This window comes from Gadus morhua, chromosome 6 (assembly GCF_902167405.1).
Source record: "Gadus morhua chromosome 6, gadMor3.0, whole genome shotgun sequence".
Classification (NCBI taxonomy): domain Eukaryota; kingdom Metazoa; phylum Chordata; class Actinopteri; order Gadiformes; family Gadidae; genus Gadus; species Gadus morhua.
The window spans coordinates 21,051,351-21,075,013 of record NC_044053.1 but is presented as its reverse complement, the minus strand read 5'-3'; the positions used below and the strand labels follow the sequence as shown (position 1 = coordinate 21,075,013).

Genomic DNA, 23,663 nt, shown 5'->3' with positions numbered 1-23,663 from the left:
TGTAATGAATTACACAAACTACCATGTCAAGCTATGAGTCTTGTTAGATTATCTGGCGCTAAATGCAGCAAATTTAAAACCATGAGAACCCTTGCAAATGAACTAGACAAACATTCAAGTAATGAAAGACAAGACTTGTTTTAAACGCAACACGTTCATTTTAGTTGAATCAACTCATACAAATTTCTATAAAACTCTTGGAGAACAGACTTTTCATGCCAAGTTAAGCATTTACATAGCCAATACATTTACAAAAAATTGTATTCAACTGGAAACCTATATTTATATATTCAAATATATAATCAAACCAAAGTATCAATGGCTTCTTTTACATTAGGAAACAAAACATTCTATGCCTAAAGATGCACTCCTGACACCATGTGAAGCAGTCCAGTGATCCGAAAAGTATCATCAAATGAGGAGCTGAGGCTACCAATGCATCACTTAATCTAAACACAAATGGAACTGAATGAACAGGATAGCATAAGTAGGGCCTTGTCCATTTGACTCAAAGGTAGAAGAGGTAGTCCTCTAGCTTCATGCTGGGCTCCCTGTGGATGCTCTGTCCCACCAGGAAGGCCAGCTTGTGGGCGTACTGACACGGCGCCGGCACCCGAATAATTCCCTACAGGGAAAGGAAAGACGATTCAAAAAGACATTCCTATTACTTTCAGAGATCATACCAGTGTACATGTATTACATACAAGTTTTAGTCCACAAAATTTTGACCGGTGCCATCATGGAATGGTAGATCTAGATATGAAAACTACCTAGTTTAATACAAGTCGCATCTTTCTTCAGTGGCCCTGCTGTTCTTTTGAAAATCTGCTCTTAGGGAGGTTTGTGAGTAATGCAAAATTAATGTTAGTGCTACGTTGACATAGCCTGGTTCTACCAGACTATCGTACTTCACTTCATTTGTACAGAGAGTCTGGACCTAATCAATTGACAAACGTTAACTCACTTGAAGGCGGGTGTCTGTTGAAGTTTAAAATGATTGGATCTGCCCAGTGCCACTCTGGATCTGCCATAACCAATCTCTAACGTTTGGTTGTGACGTATGTCATGCGCCGGGAATCACGCGCAGGTTGTACACAAACCAAACACCTTGCGCGTCTGCATGAAAATGTCCGTCAACGACAGCTGCAGGTTTTGTTCGTCGAATTTAATTTATCAGGGAAAAATTGCACATTGTAAATCAACTACCGACCTACAACAACAACTCAAACTGGCGTACGACTTTATCGTCATTGTTCTCAGACACGCCCTCTGTTCGCTGATTGGTGGCCGCTGTGGCGGCACCAGAAAACCAAATTACATACAGCAGGTCCAGACCTAGTCAGGGTATCTGCAGGTTTCAGCAAGTCAAATTTAAGACTTTTTAAGACCTTTTTAATACCACCTTGAATGAAATTTAAGACCTTAAACCCGCGATGATGGGGGGGATTCCGCTGTATTACAACCCAAGCATAGCATGTGCGTCACTCAATGAGACTCATTCAAGTTTACTTTCTGTCTGTTTATTGAACATAAAGTGATACTCCAGGGCTCCAGACTAACTTTTTCCTTGGGTGCACTGGTGCTCCTAAATTTTTAATTTGGGTGCACCAGCACGTATTCATGGTGCACCCAAGTTGTAAGTTGTTGAGAGGGGGGTGACAGCGTCTGGGCCCCCGGGCAGCTGCACCAGTTGCACCGTCGATATTTACGCCACTGATTAATAATATTTTCACCATAAAATAAATGCCTTCAGTAAGACCTGGGGGGTATACCACGAACCTCGTTGAACATACCCAGGCTTTCTTGGGAAAACCTGGCTCGACAGAGCCGCAACTCGCAATCACAGTTAAATGGTACCACGACGCTCACTTTAGATTCAATTAGTTGAACCAGGTTTTCCGCTTTAGGTTCAATGCGCGTTCAGATAAAAGGGGCGTTTCTCGCGTCATTTGACTCACCCTTATGCAAAATAAATCGCGCAAGAGCGGTGTATTTCATCCAAGGCAAGCAATGTATTATTATGAACTCCTACGAGGAATTCAAAGTTCAAATCACAGCCAAGGGGAACACGGTTGCCCATAATATGACTAGGGTGGCGTGCTGGCAAAAATAGCCGACCGTGTTAATTCGTAAGTGTAAAGATTCTGCATATTGTCTAAAAAATATTATGTATCATCATCCCTTTTACCCCCATATATGTGGGGCCCCATGAATTGCGAGCCCAAGTACCGGGAATGCACTCGATCTCCGACCCAATATCGGACGTGCACGTCAAGTTGCTTGCTTTTAGTGGCGTGGTTCAACGTCTCAAATATCAAAACAAAAGCCTTGTAGACGCTGCAGATTCGCTCGTTTCGGATGAAAGGCGCTGGTCCGAAGCGAGTTATATACGCCGTTTTGTCCCTTCCAGCAGTAAAGGTGCTCGCGATTTGAGAGTCAGGGAACATCAAACCGAAGAGATCTCCTATCCCCTCATTCGAGTTGTAGGACTGGTGCTTGACCACTGTGTTTAGAATCCACAACACCTCCGCTTTCAGTGTTGGTGTCGCACCAAATGCTACCCTCAGGTCAGTGCTAGCAGCGCGGACCGTCTGCGGCGGTGGCGCCGGGGCAGAGATGCAAAACGTAGAAATGGCTGGGGTCTGTGTGTGGCTCCTGGCAGAGGTTTTATGTTTTTGGCTCTGCATATGGTTGACGATAGCCTTAATCCCCATGGTGCCGAGCTTGAATGTAGGCTACTTTTGCACGGAATGCATCTGGCCTGTTGTGGGTTGGCAACGGACGCTAGCCAACCTCGGAAACGGACGTCTTCCAGCCAACTGACGTTGAACTTGCATTTACCCATTGTTGCAGACTAGCTAGCAAGCGTGCAGACATCCGTTTATATATGCAGCTAGCAAGAAAGTAGCCCCTCGTACATCTCCTTCCCGAAAAGTCCCGCGAGAAAAATAAAAAATTAAATAACCCTGCCCCGACAAATTTAAGACCTCCGAGTTATAAATTTAAGACCAGCATATGACATTTTTGACGAATTTAAGGCTTTTTAAGGCCTTAAATTTAGAAAAATGAATTTAAGACTTTTTAAGACTTTTAAGACCTCCGCGGACACCCTGCTAGTACTGAAGGGAAATTCAAATTGAGCGGAAGTACTTAGGCGGGCATAGCCAGGCTAACGTTGACATAGCCTGGGAAGCAAATCAATCCGAAGCTCCATGTTTTTATTAGACAACACAGCGGCTTATCACTTCAATCATCCGTCATTTCTTCCTTATCCTTGAAACTTATGGGCCACATTAAACTTTAGGTTCAATCTTAATTTTTGAGCCACATCAAAGGTCAGATGGAGGTTAGCCCTAAGGCAGGTGTAAACTTCAGGTTATATCTTAACTAGGTCGCAACTTCAGTTGGCGCAACCCCAATAAAGCAAGACACGGTGTAAATCTTATTTATGTTCAAAGTAGCCCAACATTTAGCTTGCATAAGACTGGTGTACCTAAAAAAGGCCAACTTTGTGCTCCTGTGAATCAGTTTGGTTTAATGCAGGCCCTTACATAAATAATGTTAGCAAAACAATTTTCAAAGCAAGCTAAACAAAACGAGTTTCAATTCAGCAGTTATTTAAGTACTCTCCCCACCGTGACATGAACTCCTTACCTGCCAGTTGTAATACATGTGACAGAGCTTGTACGTCAGCCTCTGCAAGTGATCCGGCTTTAGCCCGCTCGTGTCGTACACCACGTTGTAGTGCGTCGGGGAGACACTGCCCGCGCGGACTGCCTGGCTCACGATGTAGAAGTCGTACCTGGGGAAGTCAAGGCAGTGTGAACCGACTTTGGTCCGGGAGAACACCGCTATAGCAGGGAAACATACGACAGTAGGCGTAGGCTCACCACTCGGGGCGCGTCACGTCTGTGTCGATGACAGTCCCTGGGGGAGGGTTGGCCACTTTACCATCGATGTGAGCGAAGAACCTGCTGCTCACACGCTTCTTCACCACCACCACGGTCAGCTTGGGCCTAATGGGGGACAGACGGATGAATACACCTAGAGGGACGCTGATGGAAAAAAAAAAAAAAAAAATGCAGCTTTGGGTCTAGAATGACTCACATGTAGTCCTGCCCAATGGATCTTATGGACTCGATGATCTGGGGAACCTCGTAGCTAACGACACTCTGCAACATGCCGTCGCCCACGCCGTCTCTGTACACGATGATACGCGACGGCAGGACGCCGTTGAACTTCAGGTATTCCTTCAGCGCACCTGGATACAAAGGGGGCATTCACTGTTCAGGTAACTTTCAATTTATAGTGGATGATGCAGGACTTCAGAGTCTAATTAAAGTACTTACCCACTATGGCCATCTTCAGACCATCCATGATCTCCTGTCCCTTGTCCTGGAGCACGCACCTCGAGAACCACCTGGAGACCAGGAGAAGCATGTTACAGGTGCATCCTGTTACTTCCGGGAGACCATTGAAGACGTTGACGGTATTACCGTGACATCCCGTGGTTGAGGCTGGCGACCAGAGCTCCGATGGATCTCCTACCAGCAACTATGTCATGGTAACAGTCGATTCCCACAATCATCAGCTGCTTGAGCTGTACACAAGAGATCAAAGCAGTGGTATTGGTCAGTGAGGAACTACATCAACATGTCCATATCCCAATTTATCATTCAATAACATTTTAGGAAGTCATGCAGTCAAATAAGGTAAGATAATCACCAGTAAACTGTACTCAATACACAGAGCTCACACTGAGCACCAACACCAAGAGCCAACCTAGTGTGTCATTATTCTGCATATTATAGGACTGGTGTGGGCCAGGTGTCACTCACAGGGATCTCCACGCTCCAGAGCTCTCCTCCCATCTTGCAGGCCATCTGCAGGGCGATCTTGGTAGCAACGGTCATCAATGCAGCGGGTCGGCTCAGAGTCCGACCAACCACACACTGGCTGGGGGTGGGACAGTCCACACAGAGGTACTTCTTCACACTATCGTACTTGTCTTTCCTGTTACTGGGCAGGACCACGACCACCTGGGAAATAACAGACCAGTCAATAGACTTCAAACGTTCAACAGACGTGTACATCCTCTATTTCACAAAGCCATATGGGATTGAACCAATAGTACAATCGTTTTAGCTAATTAAGTGGATGAAAAAATAATTTTCCACTTGACAATGTTACTTAAATAACAGGACAGTGTAGTGGCTTGTGTGTAATGACTAGGCTAATACTCAATGTCTGCAATATGCTCCAACCCTACCTGCACCTTAACCACAAGCAAACACATGTTATCTTTAAGTCGCTTGCGTAAATTCATCTTCTAAATTACTATATAGTTAATGAGGTGGACTTGAGGATAGGGGAACAAACCATTTGGGTCTGAGGTCCAACGTTGTGCTGCAGTGCTTTGAGGAGCGACTCCTGGTAGTCTTCATACTCCACCCTTAAGGAAGAACAACTCGGTGAAAACAAGCCAACCTCGCTGTCACAACTCAATTAGAATGGCAATCAAGTTGTACGACACTGATACGAAAATGTCCTTCAACATATCTATCTTTCGTTCCCATCACTAATTTGAAGGGGGGGCATTTATGCTTATTTCCACGCAGTCTGTTGCCCTGCAGCCTGATCTATACACAGAATGAATGTGCATAGATTTTATTTTTTTGGGATGTTGTGGTTAAAGGCGGTAGGCGTGCGTCGCTTAGGCAGCAGCCTAAGCTGTAAAGTGCTTTGGGAAACCCTGGCATAAAATTGATCAATTAAGGCGCAACCCGTGGAGCAGTACGCTAAATGGGAATACCAGTCCACTGCAGAAACATAACTTGACCATACTGATCGTTTTGGAGGATATAATGTTAACTATTGTCACTCACATGATTGGTTTTTGGCTGCGGATCCCCAGAGGACCAGAGACCTTGTTCAGGCTCTGCAGCAGGTTCTGGGCGTCGTTGGCGTTGCGACGGGTGTAGAACATGATCCAGTTCTCCAGGGGAGGAGCGCTGATCACCGGTAACCCACGCATCTCCTTGGACCAGTCCGCCTGCCACGGGTTGTAGTCGTACTGGGAGACAAGGCAGGAGACAGATTGAGCTGACCATGCAATTCATCGAGAAAACGCAAACAACTACCGTATCAAGAGCTTTTCTCCAGAACAGACAGCTTTTATTGTTAAATAATAAAGCGATGACTAGAAGAGTCTTCCTAAACGCAATGTTCCAAAGATGAGTCAAACCATTATCTCCACAAAGTACGTTTTGGGTGAAAATTAAACATTATTACTCAATAACTCATTCCATCATTTACAGGCCCATGCAGTGACCTACCGAGCGCGATCCCTGGATCATCTTCTCAGCTGGGAGGATTCTCCCAGTCAGATTTAGGAGCTCCTTATCGAATTTGAGCCCCCAGGTGGTCAGCTCCTTCTGTGCTTCATCATTCCTATCACATGTAAGACCTTGAAGTTTAACTATTAAACCTAGATACCATTCTGTCAACGCTTGATAACCGAATCAGCACAAACATCGGCTATTTTTCACAGCCAGAATCAACACTAATGAGGTTAGACCCACTTTTCAATGCTGTTGACAAATCTGTTGAGGCGGACCTCCCTCTGGTCTGGGCTCAGTCTGGTGTGGACAGCCAATTCCTTCATGATGTTGAAGTCCGATCGCATCTTATCAGTTAGACCTTTAGGAAGAGATATAGCTTGAGCTTCAGTAATTCAAAACTTAAAGGGAAAGACCGTTTTCTTTTTTTTGTTTTTTTTCAGCCCTCGTCAGATCCCAGTGTACAGGTCGATGGGCATAAAACATCGCTCCTGAAGCAACATTAAACATTTGTTTGCAAAGCTGTGAAACAGACAGTCACTGCTTTGCGAATAAATAAGAGCAAATTATGCTTACCAGCAGGTTTTATTAGTAATTTTGTTGTAGCTACTCAATACTATAGGAAGCATCGAAAGTTCTCAGTATTTATCCACCGCTGGAACAGGAAAAGGTTGTTTTATTGCAGCAGTGTTAAGTACTCCTCCAAGACTGCACACATAACACCTCCAAGAGCGTATACAAGGAGCGTATACAAGAAGCGCACACAAGACCGCTGCATACCGAACACCTTCGAGGCTTCCTATACAAATGAGTAGCTACAACAAAATGACTAATAAAACCTGCTGGAAAGCATAATTTGCTTTGATTTTTGTTTGTAAAACGCCATGTTTTACAAACTTGGCTTGGATTGCACTGCAATGGGAAGCCAGCAGTTTTAGCTCACGGTTTCAAGGAATACATTGATATGGGGAGAATATGGTGGAGATCTAAAAGGACCAGGCTGACCTGTGAGATAGCAGAACTCCGGAACAAGCATGGCCGGCCCAGGGGGGGCAGGCCCTGCAGGACCCAGCCTCTTCACATGGCTGATCAGGAGCACCTGGTTGCCGTCAGTGATGTCCAGTGTATATTGCTTTAAGAAAGACGGGTGAAATATTACAAACGACGACAAGACCGGAAAGCCAGAAAGGGCACATTGGTCAGTACCTACCGTCTTGTAGTAGTTCTTAAAGGAGATCTCTGTGTCTCCTCTCTTGAACGTGTTGTTGGGGGTGTGATCCCATGCAATGTCATCAATCCTGTAGGTCTTGTTGTTGTATCTGAAAAATAAGTTCTGAATTAAACAATTTTTTGATGCTATACTATGAAGCAGGTATGCACCAACCTGATAGTATTGATGCGCATCTGTGTGATCACCAAATAAGCAGTTGTTTAACATCTTTTGTATACACTATCCCCCGTCAAATACATTGTTCCATCAGTTTTAGCATGTCAGATGGCAGTGGATGCCTGGCATGTCAGTGACTACGAACGCCTGGACTAAATAATGTTTTGCCTGCATGCATGCATGTGCATTATGGCAGTATTGCACTCCTTAACATCCCCGGAAGGAATCCATCTGATTCCTTCATGATTTCTTCCTTGAAATTATTTTTTTTCTTGCCCTCTGGGGGGCTAGGGTCTGGGCCTGGGTTTCATAAAATGTGGCCCGTTGTGCCCATTGAGGCGGTACCTTTGATTAAGGGCTTGACAAATAAAATGTAACCTCATCATGTCCTGCGACTCTTACCGAGTCTCCCATACCAATTAAAACAATGTCCTGGGTCAGTCGTTAACCCTTACTTGGTGAGGACCACGAGTCCAATGAGCTCCTTGGCACATATCTCAGGGAAGCGCTGGGGTCCGCACTGCTGTCTCAGACTGACCATGAAGTCCAGTACCGTCTCACTGCGCAGAACCTTGTGGCTGACGTCGGTACACAGCATGATGCTGGACTCGTACTGCAGGATGGTGGTGGTGAAGCCTGGCCAGATGGTCAGCCTGGGGTAGGAGGAGTACAGATCTTCATCTGACACATAACCACTTTAGAGCATGTTAAAAAGGAAAGGTTCCAGCACTCATCACAAATCTACACAACCATATTAACTAAATAAAGTTGGACACTTGTTCAAATGGGTCTACAGGTTGGGCTTAGAACAGGAAAACCATTCTGATCCCTGTATCTAAAACTAACAAATGATAGTTCGGTCTAGGGCCCGACCGATTCATCGGCCTGCCGATTTAATCGGCCGATTATAGCCTTTTGAAAATAATCGGCATCGGCCAAAAAGACGCCGATTACAACCGATTTTTTTTTTTTTTAAATGTTATTGCGCTTAGTATCCTGCAGATTGCTCCTACTCGACTTGCTAACTAACAACTTTAGCTGGAGTAATAAAGGAGATTGAATTTTACCGTACAACATGAAAGCACGCTCGCTCAGGCAGCTGCGCGCTCACCTCACCAATGTACACAAGACGCGTTGTTTGAGCATGTTGTGCCTGTTTTTCTTTAGGTCCCAGGCCATGTTAATTTGTTATACTGTAGACTCTAACGGTGAGACCATACTGCTCAGCACGCACGTGTTAGTCACTGCTCACGAGCGCAGCACATTGGGAGTTAGTTATTTATTTAACATTTTACATTACGCTAATTTTTTACTGTAAATGTATTCTAAAACACTCAAAGGTTCTGCATTCAATTCACATATTCGTCAAAAGTGTATTTAAGGTATCAAAAACTACGTTTTATATGTTTTTTTTTTTTATTTGTTTTTTTTAATCGGCCGATTCAATCGTAATTTCTCTCTGAAAATAATCGGCATCGGCACTCAAAAATCAATATTGGTCGGGCCCTAGTTCGGTCATCCAATATTTGGCCATTCTAATGATGGCTTCCATTACCTCAACTGAAACATTGACTTGAAGTATTTTCGGGAGACTAGCACCCTTACATTTATATTTTATTACTGGGATATTTAGACATACAACCCACCCCCTACCTGCAGTCCCCAAATATGCATAGATGCTAGGGGTGCAACAAGCACAAAACGCACGGTTCGGATCGTGTCACGGGGCGGATAATTTTTGGATCAACAACAAAAAAAAGAGAAGACAAATATGATATATAAAATCATCAAATGTGTAAAAACCAAATAAAGTGAAATGTACGTAATCCTGCTTCCTTTAAGCAAATTAAAAATTGCTTGTGTCCACATAAAATAAAAACCTAAAAAAAAAAAAAAGGACCGGGAAAAAGGCGGTGAACTAAAGATGGGTTGAGCCCCTTCGAATCCTCTGTGTCTACCAGTGTATTCCTGCCCAGGAAACTGTCGGGAAGCAAAGGAAGCACAGGAGACTAGGGATCGACCGATACAGATTTTTTAGGGCCGATACGATACCGATATTTTTTCATCAGCTTTAGCCGATACTCCGATACGCCGATACCGATATTTAGAGCCGATACCTCTTTTGCTCCCTCAATCATAACAATTACACTGATAACAAATGTTACAAGTCTCAATTTAAAAAAAGGAACATTTATTGAACTTCAATATAAAAAACAATATTTAACAAATAGTAAAAACATGTGAGGTAAAACAAGTAAGAAAAATTAGATGAGCAATATTTAACAAATATTAAAAACAGGTGAGGTAGAAGTAAAAAAAAAAAAAACGAAAAAATATCGGCGAAAATCAGCCGCGTATCGGCCGATACTGATACACGTAAAAAACGCGAATATCGGCCGATAATATCGGCCGACCGATATATCGGTCGATCCCTACAGGAGACCTGGTTTTACAACTTTAAATTCAGGATGTCTGCATTGCCTGGGGAGAGTTCAGAGTCTACGCTAGGGCTTCAACAACTTATCGATAAAATCGATTACTAACGGTACGGCCACACCAAACGCGTTACTCGCGTTAGGGGCGTCAAAATTCGGCATTTTTGCATAGGGAACCATTGGTATAGGCGCGTAGACGCGTTACATGCGATGAAGCGTCGCGTTAGGGGCGTTACGCGCGTCAGACGCACGTAATTACGCACGTAAACGCAGTAACGCGCCAACGCCCGGAGTTCAGAAATCTGAACTTTCAACGCTCCAACGCGCGACGCTTGGCCGCGATAGCCAATCAGCGTGGAGCTTGACCCGACGTCACTGGCAGAGAGTAGTGAGCTTGGACAGAAGCATACGGCCGACATCTTTCTTTTATTCTGGGTGGAAATAGTAACCTAGTTACGCTATTAAATGCGTTTATGGAAACATTTTTAGCGAGAAATGTGCATTTTACTTTCATAATGTTCGCTCGGTGAATGTGAAGGATGTTTGGTTTGATAGTTATGACGAAGAGGGAACGCTCCGTTCACTTGCATGGACAGAGTCTCTGGTTACTAAGCAACCTCAACGTCTTGGCGGACTATATCTCTGCTGATCAACACTACGAATGCTGGAAACACACCAGACACACCATGTGAAGTTATTTAACCCGATTAATGTTATTTATATCAGAGATTATTTAATCTAACCCGATCTAAACTCTATCACCCAAACACGGCGGCGTTTGGGTTTCCTACCTCGGACTCCAGCGCAGCCACGGCCGACAACTATCTTTATTCTGGGTGGATATAGTAACATAGTTACGCCATTAAATGCGTTTATGGAAACATTTTTAGCGAGAAATGTGCATTTTACTTTCATAATGTTCGCTCGGTGAATGTGAAGGATGTTTGGTTTGATAGTTATGACGGAGAGGGAACGCTCCGTTCACTTGCATGGACAGAGTCTCTGGATGCTAAGCAACCTCAACGTCTTGGCGGACTATTTCTCTGCTGATCAACACTACGAATGCTGGAAACACACCAGACACACCATGTGAAGTTATTTAACCCGATTATTGTTATTTATATCAGAGATTATTTAATCGAACCCGATCTAAACTCTATCACCCAAACACAGCGGCGTTTGGGTTTCCTACCTCGGACTCCAGCGCAGCCACGGCCGACAACTATCTTTATTCTGGGTGGAAATAGTGACATAGTTACGCCATTAAATGCATTTATGGAAACATTTTTAGCGAGAAATGTGCATTTTACTTTCATAATGTTCGCTCGGTGAATGTGAAGGATGTTTGGTTTGATAGTTATGACGGAGAGGGAACGCTCCGTTCACTTGCATGGACAGAGTCTCTGGATGCTAAGCAACCTCAACGTCTTGGCGGACTATTTCTCTGCTGATCAACACTACGAATGCTGGAAACACACCAGACACACCATGTGAAGTTATTCAACCCGATTAATGTTATTTATATCAGAGATTATTTAATCAAACCCGATCTAAGCTCTATCACCCAAACACGGCTGCGTTTGGGTTTCCTACCTCGGACTCCAGCGCAGCCACGGCCGACAACTATCTTTATTCTGGGTGGAAATAGTAACATAGTTACGCTATTAAATGCGTTTATGGAAACATTTTTAGCGAGAAATGTGCATTTTACTTTCATAATGTTCGCTCGGTGAATGTGAAGGATGTTTGGTTTGATAGTTATGACGAAGAGGGAACGCTCCGTTCACTTGCATGGACAGAGTCTCTGGATGCTAAGCAACCTCAACGTCTTGGTGGACTATTTCTCTGCTGATCAACACTACGAATGCTGGAAACACACCAGACACACCATGTGAAGTTATTTAACCCGATTACTGTTATTTATATCAGAGATTATTTAATCGAACCCGATCTAAACTCTATCACCCAAACACGGCGGCGTTTGGGTTTCCTACCTCGGACTCCAGCGCAGCCACGGCCGACAACTATCTTTATTCTGGGTGGAAATAGTAACATAGTTACGCCATTAAATGCATTTATGGAAACATTTTTAGCGAGAAATGTGCATTTTACTTTCATAATGTTCGCTCGGTGAATGTGAAGGATGTTTGGTTTGATAGTTATGACGAAGAGGGAACGCTCCGTTCACTTGCATGGACATGGACTCATCTAGCTGCGTTGGCGCATTGACGCGTTGGAAGCGTTGAACCGAGTAACCACCACACACAATGATCAAGCGTCAGGTTAGGCGCGTTACTCGCGTTATCCAACGCGAGTAACGCGTTTGGTGTGGCCGCACCGTAAAAGCGTGGGCAACGAATTTGGTCGATTCGTAGAGTCGCGCGATTAATACGTCACTCGTAGGCGTGGCACTGTTTACAGCCAGCCGCAGACAGGTTGGTTCATGGATACATACATACATCTCATACATTGTTTTTTGTGAGTTAACCCAGTTATGTTTCTTTAATTTTTTTATCATTTAATTGTAATAGTACCGGGATGTTGGAGCAATAACCTGGTGTTTTTAAACTTCAGTCTGCACTGTGAATTTGAAGTAATGTTCAGTTTTTAATAAAGATCCGGCAATTACAAATGTTTATTTTTTATCAGATTGAACGATTACCGTATTTTCCGCACTATAAGGCGCACCGGAGTATAAGCCGCAGCAGCTAAATTGAATTATGTGCACATATATAAGCCGCACTGGACTATAAGCCGCAGGTGTTTTAATGTTTAATTACCATTAGGCCTAAAAAAAAAAAAAGTTTGGTTCCTGTTGGTTGTCAGTTGAGGTCATGGGTAGGTAGGGAATTTATTTTATTTTTTTATTTTATTTTTTCCAGCGGCAGCGAATGATAGGTAGGTTGTTTTTATTTAAAAACGAGAAAATTCGCTCATCCTTGTACAGAATGAAGAGGTGCTGTACCAAAACGTAATTATAGTTTGCATCCGGGCCCGAATGCCATTTTTCTGGCTTCGAATACTCATTGGTTTTTCCAAGCGAATATTCGAATACTCGTTCCAGAAAAAAACAACATTAATAATCCCTATATACTCCCTGGAACCGATTTTGACAGTATCTGCATATTTTGTTGAATATTTAATAGCTTTTGAACGTTAATTAGTAGGCCTAAGTAGGTTGAAGTTCCTTAGTTTTTCCCCATGAAAGCGAAAGCGGGGAACATAGGGATGACCCCCATTTGGGCAAGTATTACTTTTCCGAGATCCCGCTAATGTTGTGTTATAAAGTAAAGGGAAACAAGACATCTATTCTTCCTCCATTTCTCTCGCTTCTCTGCTTGGTGTCGCTGACGCTTATAGTTTGCCTCTTATTTGGCATTTTATAAATCCATATATTTTTGGTTTAAATACTCATTGCTCGTTGACCGGAAACAGTAAGAGGGGCCGGTTGTAGTTTTTTCGCTCGGTTCTAGCCCTACTGTTGATACGGAGAACTGAGCGAAAAGACTACAACCAAACATGAACAGCACGTTTCCGCTTCCAGTTCCGGTCTGTTTAAATGGGATTTACAAAATGCCAAATAAAACTCGACAAACTATTTCGCTACGATTCCTCATTAGGAACATCAACAAACACCACTTGAAAAAAAAAGTTTAGGGTTGTTTTAAGGACAAGTTTGTGAATGCCTAAAGCTAGCCATTCTGAAGCAGGCAGGGGCGATTCGAAATGAGCCAAATACCCGAGACAGGTCCAATAGTCAACATTTCGGTGTGTCAACCACTATATTTCATCCTAGACAAACCAGAAAGGGGGCTCAATGTGCTAAATACCGGAATTTTCCTTTAACATGCGCCGATCACGTGAACGCACAACATTTCTTCTTTTTTATATCAGCCGATCCGCGGATAACTTGCGTCCCGAACCGTGAGGGTTGATCCGTTACTCCACGAATAAGATGTTAAAAAACTATTTTTTGTGTACTTTTTCATAGAAACAAAATCAATATCAGAAAACTGCATTGAGATTTGAATACATTATTTGAATTCCTAATCAACGAATAGCCGGATATTCTAATATTGGCGCTCAGCCTGGTACATAATTTTCTGCATCAGACTGGAGGCATCCCTACCGGTGCTGTGGGATGCTGAGTGGGTCTTTGGGCTGGTAGTAATGGCGCCCGATCTGCTGCATGTCCAGCATCCTCAGGATCCTTGGCATGACATTAATACGCAGATCAATCCGACATGTATAAATGTATTTAATCATACCAACATTTAGACTGTAGACCAGAAAAAGTTAACTAATCTGCAGCCAATTCATACATTTCTGTGGTTAAAAGCACAACTGACCTTCTGAAGAGGATGTTGTAGAACTGCAGGCATACCGGCGAAGATGGTGGCAGCTCATTCGTTAGAGTTATCTTGATCTGAACCTTCTCTCCATGCCTGGTCTCACTGTGGACCACCGTCTCCTACAACAGGAATGAAGTCGTACTGAATGAGAAACCAGGGGTTCCACCAACAAACGATGACATTCAGCAGGGTTTCCTAAAGCTGTATAAAAGAGCACCACCTTCGCTAAAAGACAACCTTGTCAAATATAATAATAATAAATTAAATTTATATAGCGCTTAATATGGTACTCTAAGACGCTTAACATATTGGCCTATCAAAACTATGCAAGACAGACTAGGAATAAAAGAAAAACAGAGGTTAAACATGAAGAATAAGGTGGGAGTTAGCCTTCTATAATGCACAATAGAATATATCTATGATATCAAACAGCTTGTCAATGGAGAAGGATAACTGTTCTCTCATTACACAGTATTCCCATTCAACCCTGACAAAACCCCCATCAATATGCAAGGATATGAATGACGACAAAACATGTCAAATACATGTTCCAATCATACAAATCATGATCATCAGCATGTAAAACATGCAGACCCATTCCAGTTAACAGAACAGCTAAAATGAACAACCGAATAGACCTACTAACAGAATATTTGGACAAGTGCAGGCGGATGTGCGCATAATCCCTGCCCGGGGGGGAAGGCAGCCTTAGTGGACCAAGTTACCGTGGGTCCATGCTAGAACCTGACAGGATTCCCATCCCTTTAGTCACTTATAACGCCCCTTTTTCCACATTTTCAGTTAACAAAGCGAGACTTGGACTGCGGACGGCCACATTGGTTCCCCACTGAAGATCCCTTAATTCAAATGTGAATATAGAACAAACAAAGCCTTCCCCTTAAAGGAGGAATCCAGTGTAAAATGGATCTAGGATATGTTTAGTGTGATAACGAGTTGGAATGTTCGTTTGGTAGCAAGAAAGCGCATGTAGACGCATTTTTAAGTTGTCTTTTTATTGTGCTGTGGTACTATGGTAAAAACTAAATTGCTATTTTAAACCACTTAAAAGCTACTTACTTACAAAGTTATCAATGCCTCGTTTTATTATACTACCAAATAAGTGTTGGGTTACTTCTAGCCTTTTAAGTGGTTTAAAATAGTGCTTTAGTTTTTACCATAACACATGCCCCCAGCGTTCCAAGTTTATAGCGTTTTGGTAGAATCGGCTAAATCAGCCAACTTAAGAATGCGTGCCGTCTACATGCACTTTTTTGCTCCCAAACGAACATCTGAACTCGTCATCATATTAAACATATAACAGATCCATTTTACACCGGATTTCTCCTTTAATTATTTTTTTAGGGGGAACTGTTCAAGGTTAACATCTGGTCACAGAACTATGGATACGTTTATGTAAGATTAGCGAATGTGGCCTGAGGGGAGAGACTCACCTGGATAACAAAAATAACAGAAGAACAGTGATGCATTAACACTTGGAATAGTTCCACAAAACATGCATGTCAACTGCCCCTTTTAACAAAATATATTGCAGCGGTTTGTTGCAATGTTGCACTCTTACCTTGTTGGGTAACTTGTGGGGCAGGAAGAGGATTGCTCCGTCGAAGCTGCGTGCCGTACCAAGCAAATCATTGTGATGGTACAGTAGAGCGGAGCGCAGCCTGCGGGCCTCCATGGGGGGCTGGTAGTCAACATGGTATTGGTACAGCACCCACTGTGGCCGTGCCGTGATGGCGAAAAAGTTGGCCCTCAACGCGATGGATCGGCCAGAGTTACCTGGGAATTAAAGCTAATCATTACATACTGCATTCGAAACATGTCCAGGCAATGGTTTTCTGAGCCTCATGGGCTGATGAGTTTGAATATCCACAATAATTCATCAAATAAAGGGGGACACCGTGGTTTTTATTACATTCATCTTAATTCAAATAAGGCAGACAAGAAAGACATCTTCATCGTTCATAGTTCTTTGTGAACTTTCATAATCAAATGCGTATGAGGTAATCTGCTTGACCAGTAGTACATTCAATGAAAATATATGATGGAAAGAACACCACTTTTCATGGGCAAATGCAGATCGTTAATGCAGGTTTCGCACCAAAAGGAAAATGCTCATATGGGTAATCTGTTCAACATAGATGGGCGTTAGATCACTGGGGAAACACCAACACAAATTTAGAAAAAGACCATAAAGACTGGTTTCACATGTCACAGACCAGACTTTGATGCCTTGACGTGCTCCATCGCCTGCCTGGTGCAGATCCCTTCATCGTGGAAATCTCCACGGCGTCCACCTCTATCCCCAAACTTCACCGCGTGGAACCCTGCAGAGATCTGTAAAATAACTGATGGAATAAAGGAAGAGTCAAAATTAGTTTGAAAATGTATTGCGGTACAGATTAGGGCTGTCCCGAATACATAATTTCAAGCTGCCAAACAGTCTCCTGGGCAGGAATACACTGGTAGATACAGAGGATTCAAAGGGGCTCAACCAATTTTTATTTCACCGCCTTTTTCCCAGTCATCATCATTCTGGATGGTCAAGGCAATAGTGATGGGTCATTCGTGACTGAATCAGTTCGAATGAACGAATCTTTAACAAGAATGAACCGTACTGATTCTTCGGTCTTGCTCGTCCTCACACCTGACTCCACCTAGACCCAGTAGTCGCTGACTCGCTGTTTGTTGACTGACTTGAGTGGTGAAGAGGGAAGATTCAATGTCAGTGAAATGGCAAATGCATGCCATCTTTGAACTTTCTGTGTCATACCTGCTTATTCAAATACTTGAATGTCTAGTCAATCTGTCTGGTTCTTTCATGGTTCGTTCTCCACCCGGGACCCCCACCATCATTTCTAAATCAACTTTATTATCTTGCTGATATGTTAAACATCCAATAATCAACTATACCTCCCCCATCCCGCTGCGTTTGGTTAAAGTTGTAAAGCTGATTGACGACCGACTTCCACGATTGTTTGAAAATGAGAACGAGGGCGGAGCTGAGTCTGATTGACTCAGCTGAGAACCGTGCATTGCATGTTTCGATCTACCGGAAACTCGACTGAACGATTCTTCTTGGCAAACTGAACCAAGGAAAGAATCATTGTATCCATCACTACAAGGCAACTTTTTAACTACTGAAAAGTACCTTTTCAGATTGTTTTTTCGGTCAGACTAGTTTAATGTCTTGTAGCTTCTATAATAGCTGTTTGCAGTAGTGTTCGGTTAACGAGAACACCAGGAAATGTAGCTTGTAGTGGAAGCATGTAGCTGTTCATAGGCCAAATGGAGTGGCAGTGAGATAAGGACATACAGGTTTTCCAATAAGTAGCAACTAGGGATGGGCCGATTGTCGATTCTATCGACCATAGATGGAGTCCATCGACCATAGATGGATTCCATCGTCGATCGTCTCAAGTTGCTATTTTTTTTTTTAACAATACATTTTTTATTATTATTATTATATTATTTTTTTCAAAAAACAGCGCTGTGGTGGCTATTTCTACAACTTCCCCGCAAATTGTAAATGAAGTTAACTGGCACAGGTGGAAACATACTATGTTGCGATGACCTGCCGTATTCACTCACTGCTACGAGAGGAGAGGGGAGGGGCTCGAAACCTACCCATCTGCTCGCACGGCGAAATGACATCACACCCGCTGCACCATTTCCGGGTCACAGCTGTGGTACACTAGCTGTGTTCGAAATCGTTCCCTGTTCACTCACTCACTATTCCCTATATAGTGTTCATGATATAGTGCAGTATATAGGGAGCGAACAAACGAGAATTCGGACACTACGCTGAACATTTCTAAACGTCATTTGCGTCAGTAAATGCACCGGGTATTTGTGTGACGCAGACAGATGCGCCAACATCATGTAAACAAACCGGGCACTCACGAGGAAAGCTGGAGTTTTTTTTTTTTTTTTTATTAATTTTGAATAACATTTTTTATGTTAAATCCCAAATAAATTGTTGACATTTCGAAAGCCGGAGACTCCCTCATTAAATGTAAATTTTTCGCGGTTATTCAGCTTCTTCCCCTCCGGAAAAACACGACCGCATTGCATAGTGGTATACTGGAGTAACATGTAGGGAACATCGTATGTTCACTCAATTTTGGGTATTTTAAGTGCACTATATAGTGCATGAAATTAACCACTGAGAATTCGAACACCACTACAAAATGGCGAGCACCCTATATAGTGCACTATATCGGTGATAGGGAACGATTTCGAACACAGCTCGTGTGTCATCATGACAGCGTCGCCGGCACTGACGTTTCGAAACTTAAATCAGCCGGGGCTCACGCTGGAAAAAGGGGAAGACCATCCTTCTCGTTAAGAAAAAATTAGAAAAATAAAACTGCAATTTTATAATGCGATAAATTATAAATAATTATTATAAAATTATTATAAAGTTGCCCCCGATAGTATCGACTATCGGCAATCTCTAGGGGGCGCTATCGGACGATGGAAGCTTGTAGACGATTGCCCAACCCTAATAGCAACCATTTAAATATGCAATCCTTTGCACATTGCAGTTGAGCCATATATTTGCACTATACCAGGGGTTTTCAAAGTGTGAGCGAGTGAGCCCCCCCTCTGAGAAAAAATTTCAGCTGAGCCCCCCCCCCCCCCCCCCCCAATTTTTCTTTTTCTAAATACCTGTTTTGAAAGCCATCTTAATTATTTTACACATTTTAAACATCTCTGATCATAATTTTAAAACATTTGTAACATATTTTTGAAACCTTTGAAACATATTTTTTTAAACATATTTCTGAATCATTACAACATCTTTGTGCGTTTTTAAACACATTTCTAACACAATTTAACAACTTTATCTAAGCATGTTTTAGCTTAACCTTTTTTAAATACATTTGAACATCTTAATCTGTGTAAACTGCCAGTTTACACAGATTCATTCAGGGTCCCCGACTCTGAACTTTCTGAGTCGAATCAGTTCTGCCTTTTCAGTCTAGAGATTCGACTATTCGGCGGGGTTTGTTTACCGGCGTTGCTATGGTGACCTATGGTTATTATAAGCAACTGAAAACGATGTTTGAAACTAAAACTGTGATTCTGAAAAAAGTATAAATGCTATCAAAATGCCGTTTAGATAGTATTGAAGATACAAGTGTGTCGATTTGTTTAATGGTTTGAACGATGGTAATCGGTTGAAAAATGAATGAGTTACGATGTCTAGAAGTAGGTGTATCAGAATGGGCTGACGTCTTCAATGAAAACAGCTGAAAACGAAAACTGATTCTGAAGAAATTTTAAATGATATCGAAATTCTGTTTAGATATTATTGAAGATACAAGTGTGTAGATTTGTTAAATGGTTTGATTTAGTTATGTTACTTCTACAGTTGAAGTACGACTGATGATTTGAATCATCGACTTTCAGTTTTTTTTTTTGGGTTTATTATTTTCGCACGTCGCGCCCCCCCTGAAGAAGTCTGGCGCCCCCCACAGTTTGAAAACCACTGCACTATACCATCTTAGAGTTGTTCTTATGCTCTTTCAAAAAAGGAAACCGAAAGAAATGTCCACAAAAGGTATTCATACCGTCAGTCGCCCCTGGTCCTGGAGGCCCCTTTTGTCTACCTCTTCCAAGAAGGTCCCCATCACCAGACCCGGCGCTGGGCACCACGTGCTCCTGGGACTTTGAGAAAGACAAGATGGAAGTTCCATGAAAAAGGGTAAGGGTTAACCACATCGAGAGCCCACTTACAAATTTTTGGTTTGGATTATATAAACGTAGTACATAATATGAACTAGATGGTATTGAACTTAACATCGTTAACAATAAAAAATTAACAGGAATAAGCAACTCACCACTCCAGGCGTCGCCGTTTCTATGCCACGCGCACGGCCCCTTGACCTTGCTCTTGCACGACCAGTCATGTTCAAGGTGTTCTAAACTATTGCAACCAAACAGACGGTGTTTTCAACTTATGAACAACCAACTCAAAAACTACCACCCCAGATATGATTGATGGGTTGGACATAAACGTCGAACTAATATGCTTTACATCGTCACGTTGACCAAGTTAATAGTAAAATCAAAGATGGCGTAACTTAACACACAACGTTGCGTGTTTAAGTAAACGTTATTAATTGTATTATTCGTATTGAGCCTTGGTGAATTCAACGCCATCGAGAACACAAATTCCTTTTTTTGGAAACACGGTCGACCCCTCGATGCTAACAAACCGACTCTCTGGCCTACATGAGGCCGAGGGCCGTCCACGTGGTCCCCCTAGCGGCGCGTGGTCCCCTAGCGGCGCGTGGCCCATCCACGCGAACGGACGGGGCGACCGTGGAGCAGATACAAATACGACGTTTAGAACAAGTTCGACCCATCGATCGCTAACAAACCGACTCTCGGGCCTACTCATGAGGCCGAGCGCCGTCCACGTGGTCCCCCGAGCAGCGCGTGGTCCCCTAGCGGCGCGTGCACCCCTCCATGCAAACGGACGGGCAGACCGTGGAGCAGATACAAATATGACGTTTAGAACAAGTTCGACCCCTCGATCGCTAACAAACCGACTTTCGGGCCTACTCATGAGGCCGAGGGCCGTCCACGTGTTCCCCCCTAGCGGCGCGTGGCCGATCCACGCGAAAGGACGGGCAGACCTTGGAGCAGATATAAATACGACGTTTAGAACAAGTTCGACCGCTAACAAACCGACTCTCGGGCCTACTCATGAGGCCGAGAGCCGTCGACGTGGTCCCCTGAGCAGCGCGTGGCCACTCCACGCGAACGGACGGGCAGACCGTGGAGCAGATACAAATATGACGTTTAGAACAGGTTCGACCCCTCGATCGCTAACAAACCGACTTTCGGGCCTACTCATGAGGCCGAGGGCCGTCCACGTGTTCCCCCCTAGCGGCGCGTGGCCGATCCACGCGAAAGGACGGGCAGACCGTGGAGTAGATATAAATACGACGTTTAGAACAAGTTCGACCGCTAACACACTGACTCTCGGGCCTACTCATGAGGCCGAGGGCCGTCGACGTGGTCCCCCGAGCAGCGCGTGGCACCTCCACGCGAACGGACGGGCAGACCGTGGAGCAGATACAAATATGACGTTTAGAACAAGTTCGACCCCTCGATCGCTAACAAACCGACTCTCGGGCCTACTCATGAGGCCGAGGGCAGTCCACGTGGTCCCCCTAGCAAAGCTTGGTCCCCTAGCGGCGCGTGGCCCCTCCACGTGAACAGACGGACAAACCGTGGAGCAGATACAAGTATGACGTTCAGAAACGTTATTTTTCTTTTTAATCGATTTCCCTAGAACTATATCGTGTATAAAGTTACCTTGGGACGCCCACCATGCTACTTTCAGACCGGCTAGCGTCACTGCTTAATGGAATAGCCGACGGGTTGATAGCTTATTGGCTCATGTAAATGGGTTGATACGAATTGGTCTTGATAATTGAACTATTATTGAAATTAATAGGAATAAAATAAGTTTTAAACAGCATCATACACTCACTGTGCAAAGCAGCGGCCTTCTTTCTCCCACTTATCAATTTTCTCCTTGCACAATCACGAAAAAGTTACCGCCCAATGTATTTATAAGACTGTTCACCTGAGAGATTCATACGCCAAAGGTTTTTCTTCGTTATTTCCTGATGTTTACATACTTGTATTATCCTGTCCCTAAATACTGACAATCAAAAAGTATTTCGATATGTATTTTAATAAGCATTCACTGGTTTATGAAGATTTTATTTCTGAAGAGCCAAGGAACTATTTTACTCGGCGTAAGGATGGTAACGCTATGGTGTTTAAAAGACAATGTGCAAACTAATGGATGACAACTAGATGGAGCCAAAGGACGTACGTTGTGTGTCGTGCGCGTTTCTGAAACAACCTTGTGGCTTTCTGAATAATATTAATGAGGAATCTTCTCACGTCAATTGTCAAACAATTCAGATAATTTAATTGTTAATAATTTAGTTTGCTGGGATTAATATTATCATTGCTTTTATTGACATAATAATACAAATACAACAGTAGTAATAATGATAATAATTATTAGTATACAAATATTTAAAATTGTATCCTTCTGTACTATGTGCAATCAGTACAATTATACCTGAAAGAGATTTATACTAAATTGAGCTGTGATAAAACCCTCTAACGCAGTCTTCAATTTAGCATCTGATCATAATTCCGTCTCTCTTCCTCTAAATTTGCTCATATCCTAATTCTACCATGCAGAGCCAGACACCTTGGAGGGAATTTGAAGAAGATGTATGCAAGTCTTTCATGTATAAGATCTAAGAAGATTATGGATTCAGACCTCGGGGACTGCAGTCTGAGAGAAACAGTTTACCTCAGGAAAAGATACAAAGAAGCAGAATGTGGCACATACTTGTCAATAAGTGTTCGTAGTGTAATGAGAGGCAAGACATTTTTAGCTAACATATTCCAAAAGGTATTTTGAATTTCTTTCCTCTCCTTATTAGTATCTTCATTTCAGTTATACAATATAAATCACTAACAAGGCATTAAAACAATCAGCAAATAAGGCCTTCTAAGCTGGACATTTTTTCTACATTCTGAATTGCTGTAAACCGTTAAGGTCTTATTAATCATTTGGAAATGCAAACACAAGGATTAGGTCATCCTGTCCACAAACGTAACATCTTACACAGTACGTGGCAGACATGCTCTTATAGTAATGAATAGGTTTGTAGTTTGGCCTTTGGCTGACTATGCCACTGATATAGCTTGAGCCCTGATAGCATTAGAGGGCATACAAAAAAGTAAAAAAAAAAAAAGATATCTGGGAGCGAGAGAGAAAGTCTAATGACTGCATGTAAATGTAAATCTTCCTACTTTCCCGTCATGTCTGCTGACCTCCTCTCCCTGTGCGTAGCATCTAACGTCACGTCGACATGTTTCTCTATCAACACATGATGGAGGAGTTGGAATACATATGGGAGAAGAAGAAGGGGAGATCAAAGCCTTCACGCTACACATCACAACACAATGCTGTCATAAGCTCAGAATCCTGATTGGAAAACTAGAACAATCAGTTATTCTGAATGCTCAACCCCCACTCTGCCATGATGCGGGTTTAGGGAAATTAGATTAACTGGATATTCCTTCT

General features: G+C 43.0%; 1 protein-coding gene across 2 annotated transcripts; it reads right to left on the bottom strand.

Moving 5' to 3' along the window:
- Positions 1 to 135: 135 nt before the first annotated feature.
- On the bottom strand, positions 136 to 22,143 carry piwil1 (piwi-like RNA-mediated gene silencing 1). Of its 2 annotated transcripts, none has more exons than XM_030357825.1 (21): positions 22,038 to 22,143; positions 20,374 to 20,459; positions 20,104 to 20,200; positions 16,747 to 16,875; positions 16,092 to 16,306; positions 14,510 to 14,631; positions 14,290 to 14,370; positions 8,181 to 8,378; positions 7,549 to 7,657; positions 7,344 to 7,470; positions 6,582 to 6,699; positions 6,336 to 6,450; positions 5,886 to 6,073; positions 5,380 to 5,452; positions 4,839 to 5,039; positions 4,497 to 4,600; positions 4,350 to 4,420; positions 4,108 to 4,261; positions 3,891 to 4,016; positions 3,655 to 3,802; positions 136 to 625 (listed from the first exon to the last, which is right to left on the bottom strand). In XM_030357825.1, the coding sequence occupies exons 2-21, from the start codon at positions 20,440 to 20,442 to the stop codon at positions 509 to 511; spliced, it is 2,562 nt and encodes an 853-aa protein (XP_030213685.1). In that variant the 5' UTR covers positions 20,443 to 20,459; positions 22,038 to 22,143; the 3' UTR covers positions 136 to 508. The 2 variants fall into 2 exon arrangements, with proteins under 2 accessions (XP_030213685.1, XP_030213686.1); XM_030357826.1 differs by having other exon boundaries at positions 22,032 to 22,098.
- Positions 22,144 to 23,663: the final 1,520 nt, after the last annotated feature.

Coding starts and splice junctions, on each gene's coding strand:
- piwil1 (XM_030357825.1), bottom strand. CDS start 20,442: ATGACTGGTCGTGCAAGAGCAAGGTCAAGGGGCCGTGCGCGTGGCATA. Junction 5,453..5,885: donor CGCAGCCAAAAACCAATCAT/GTGAGTGACAAT, acceptor TTCTTCCTTAAG/GGTGGAGTATGAAGACTACC. Junction 4,017..4,107: donor TCCATTGGGCAGGACTACAT/GTGAGTCATTCT, acceptor GTCCCCCATTAG/GCCCAAGCTGACCGTGGTGG.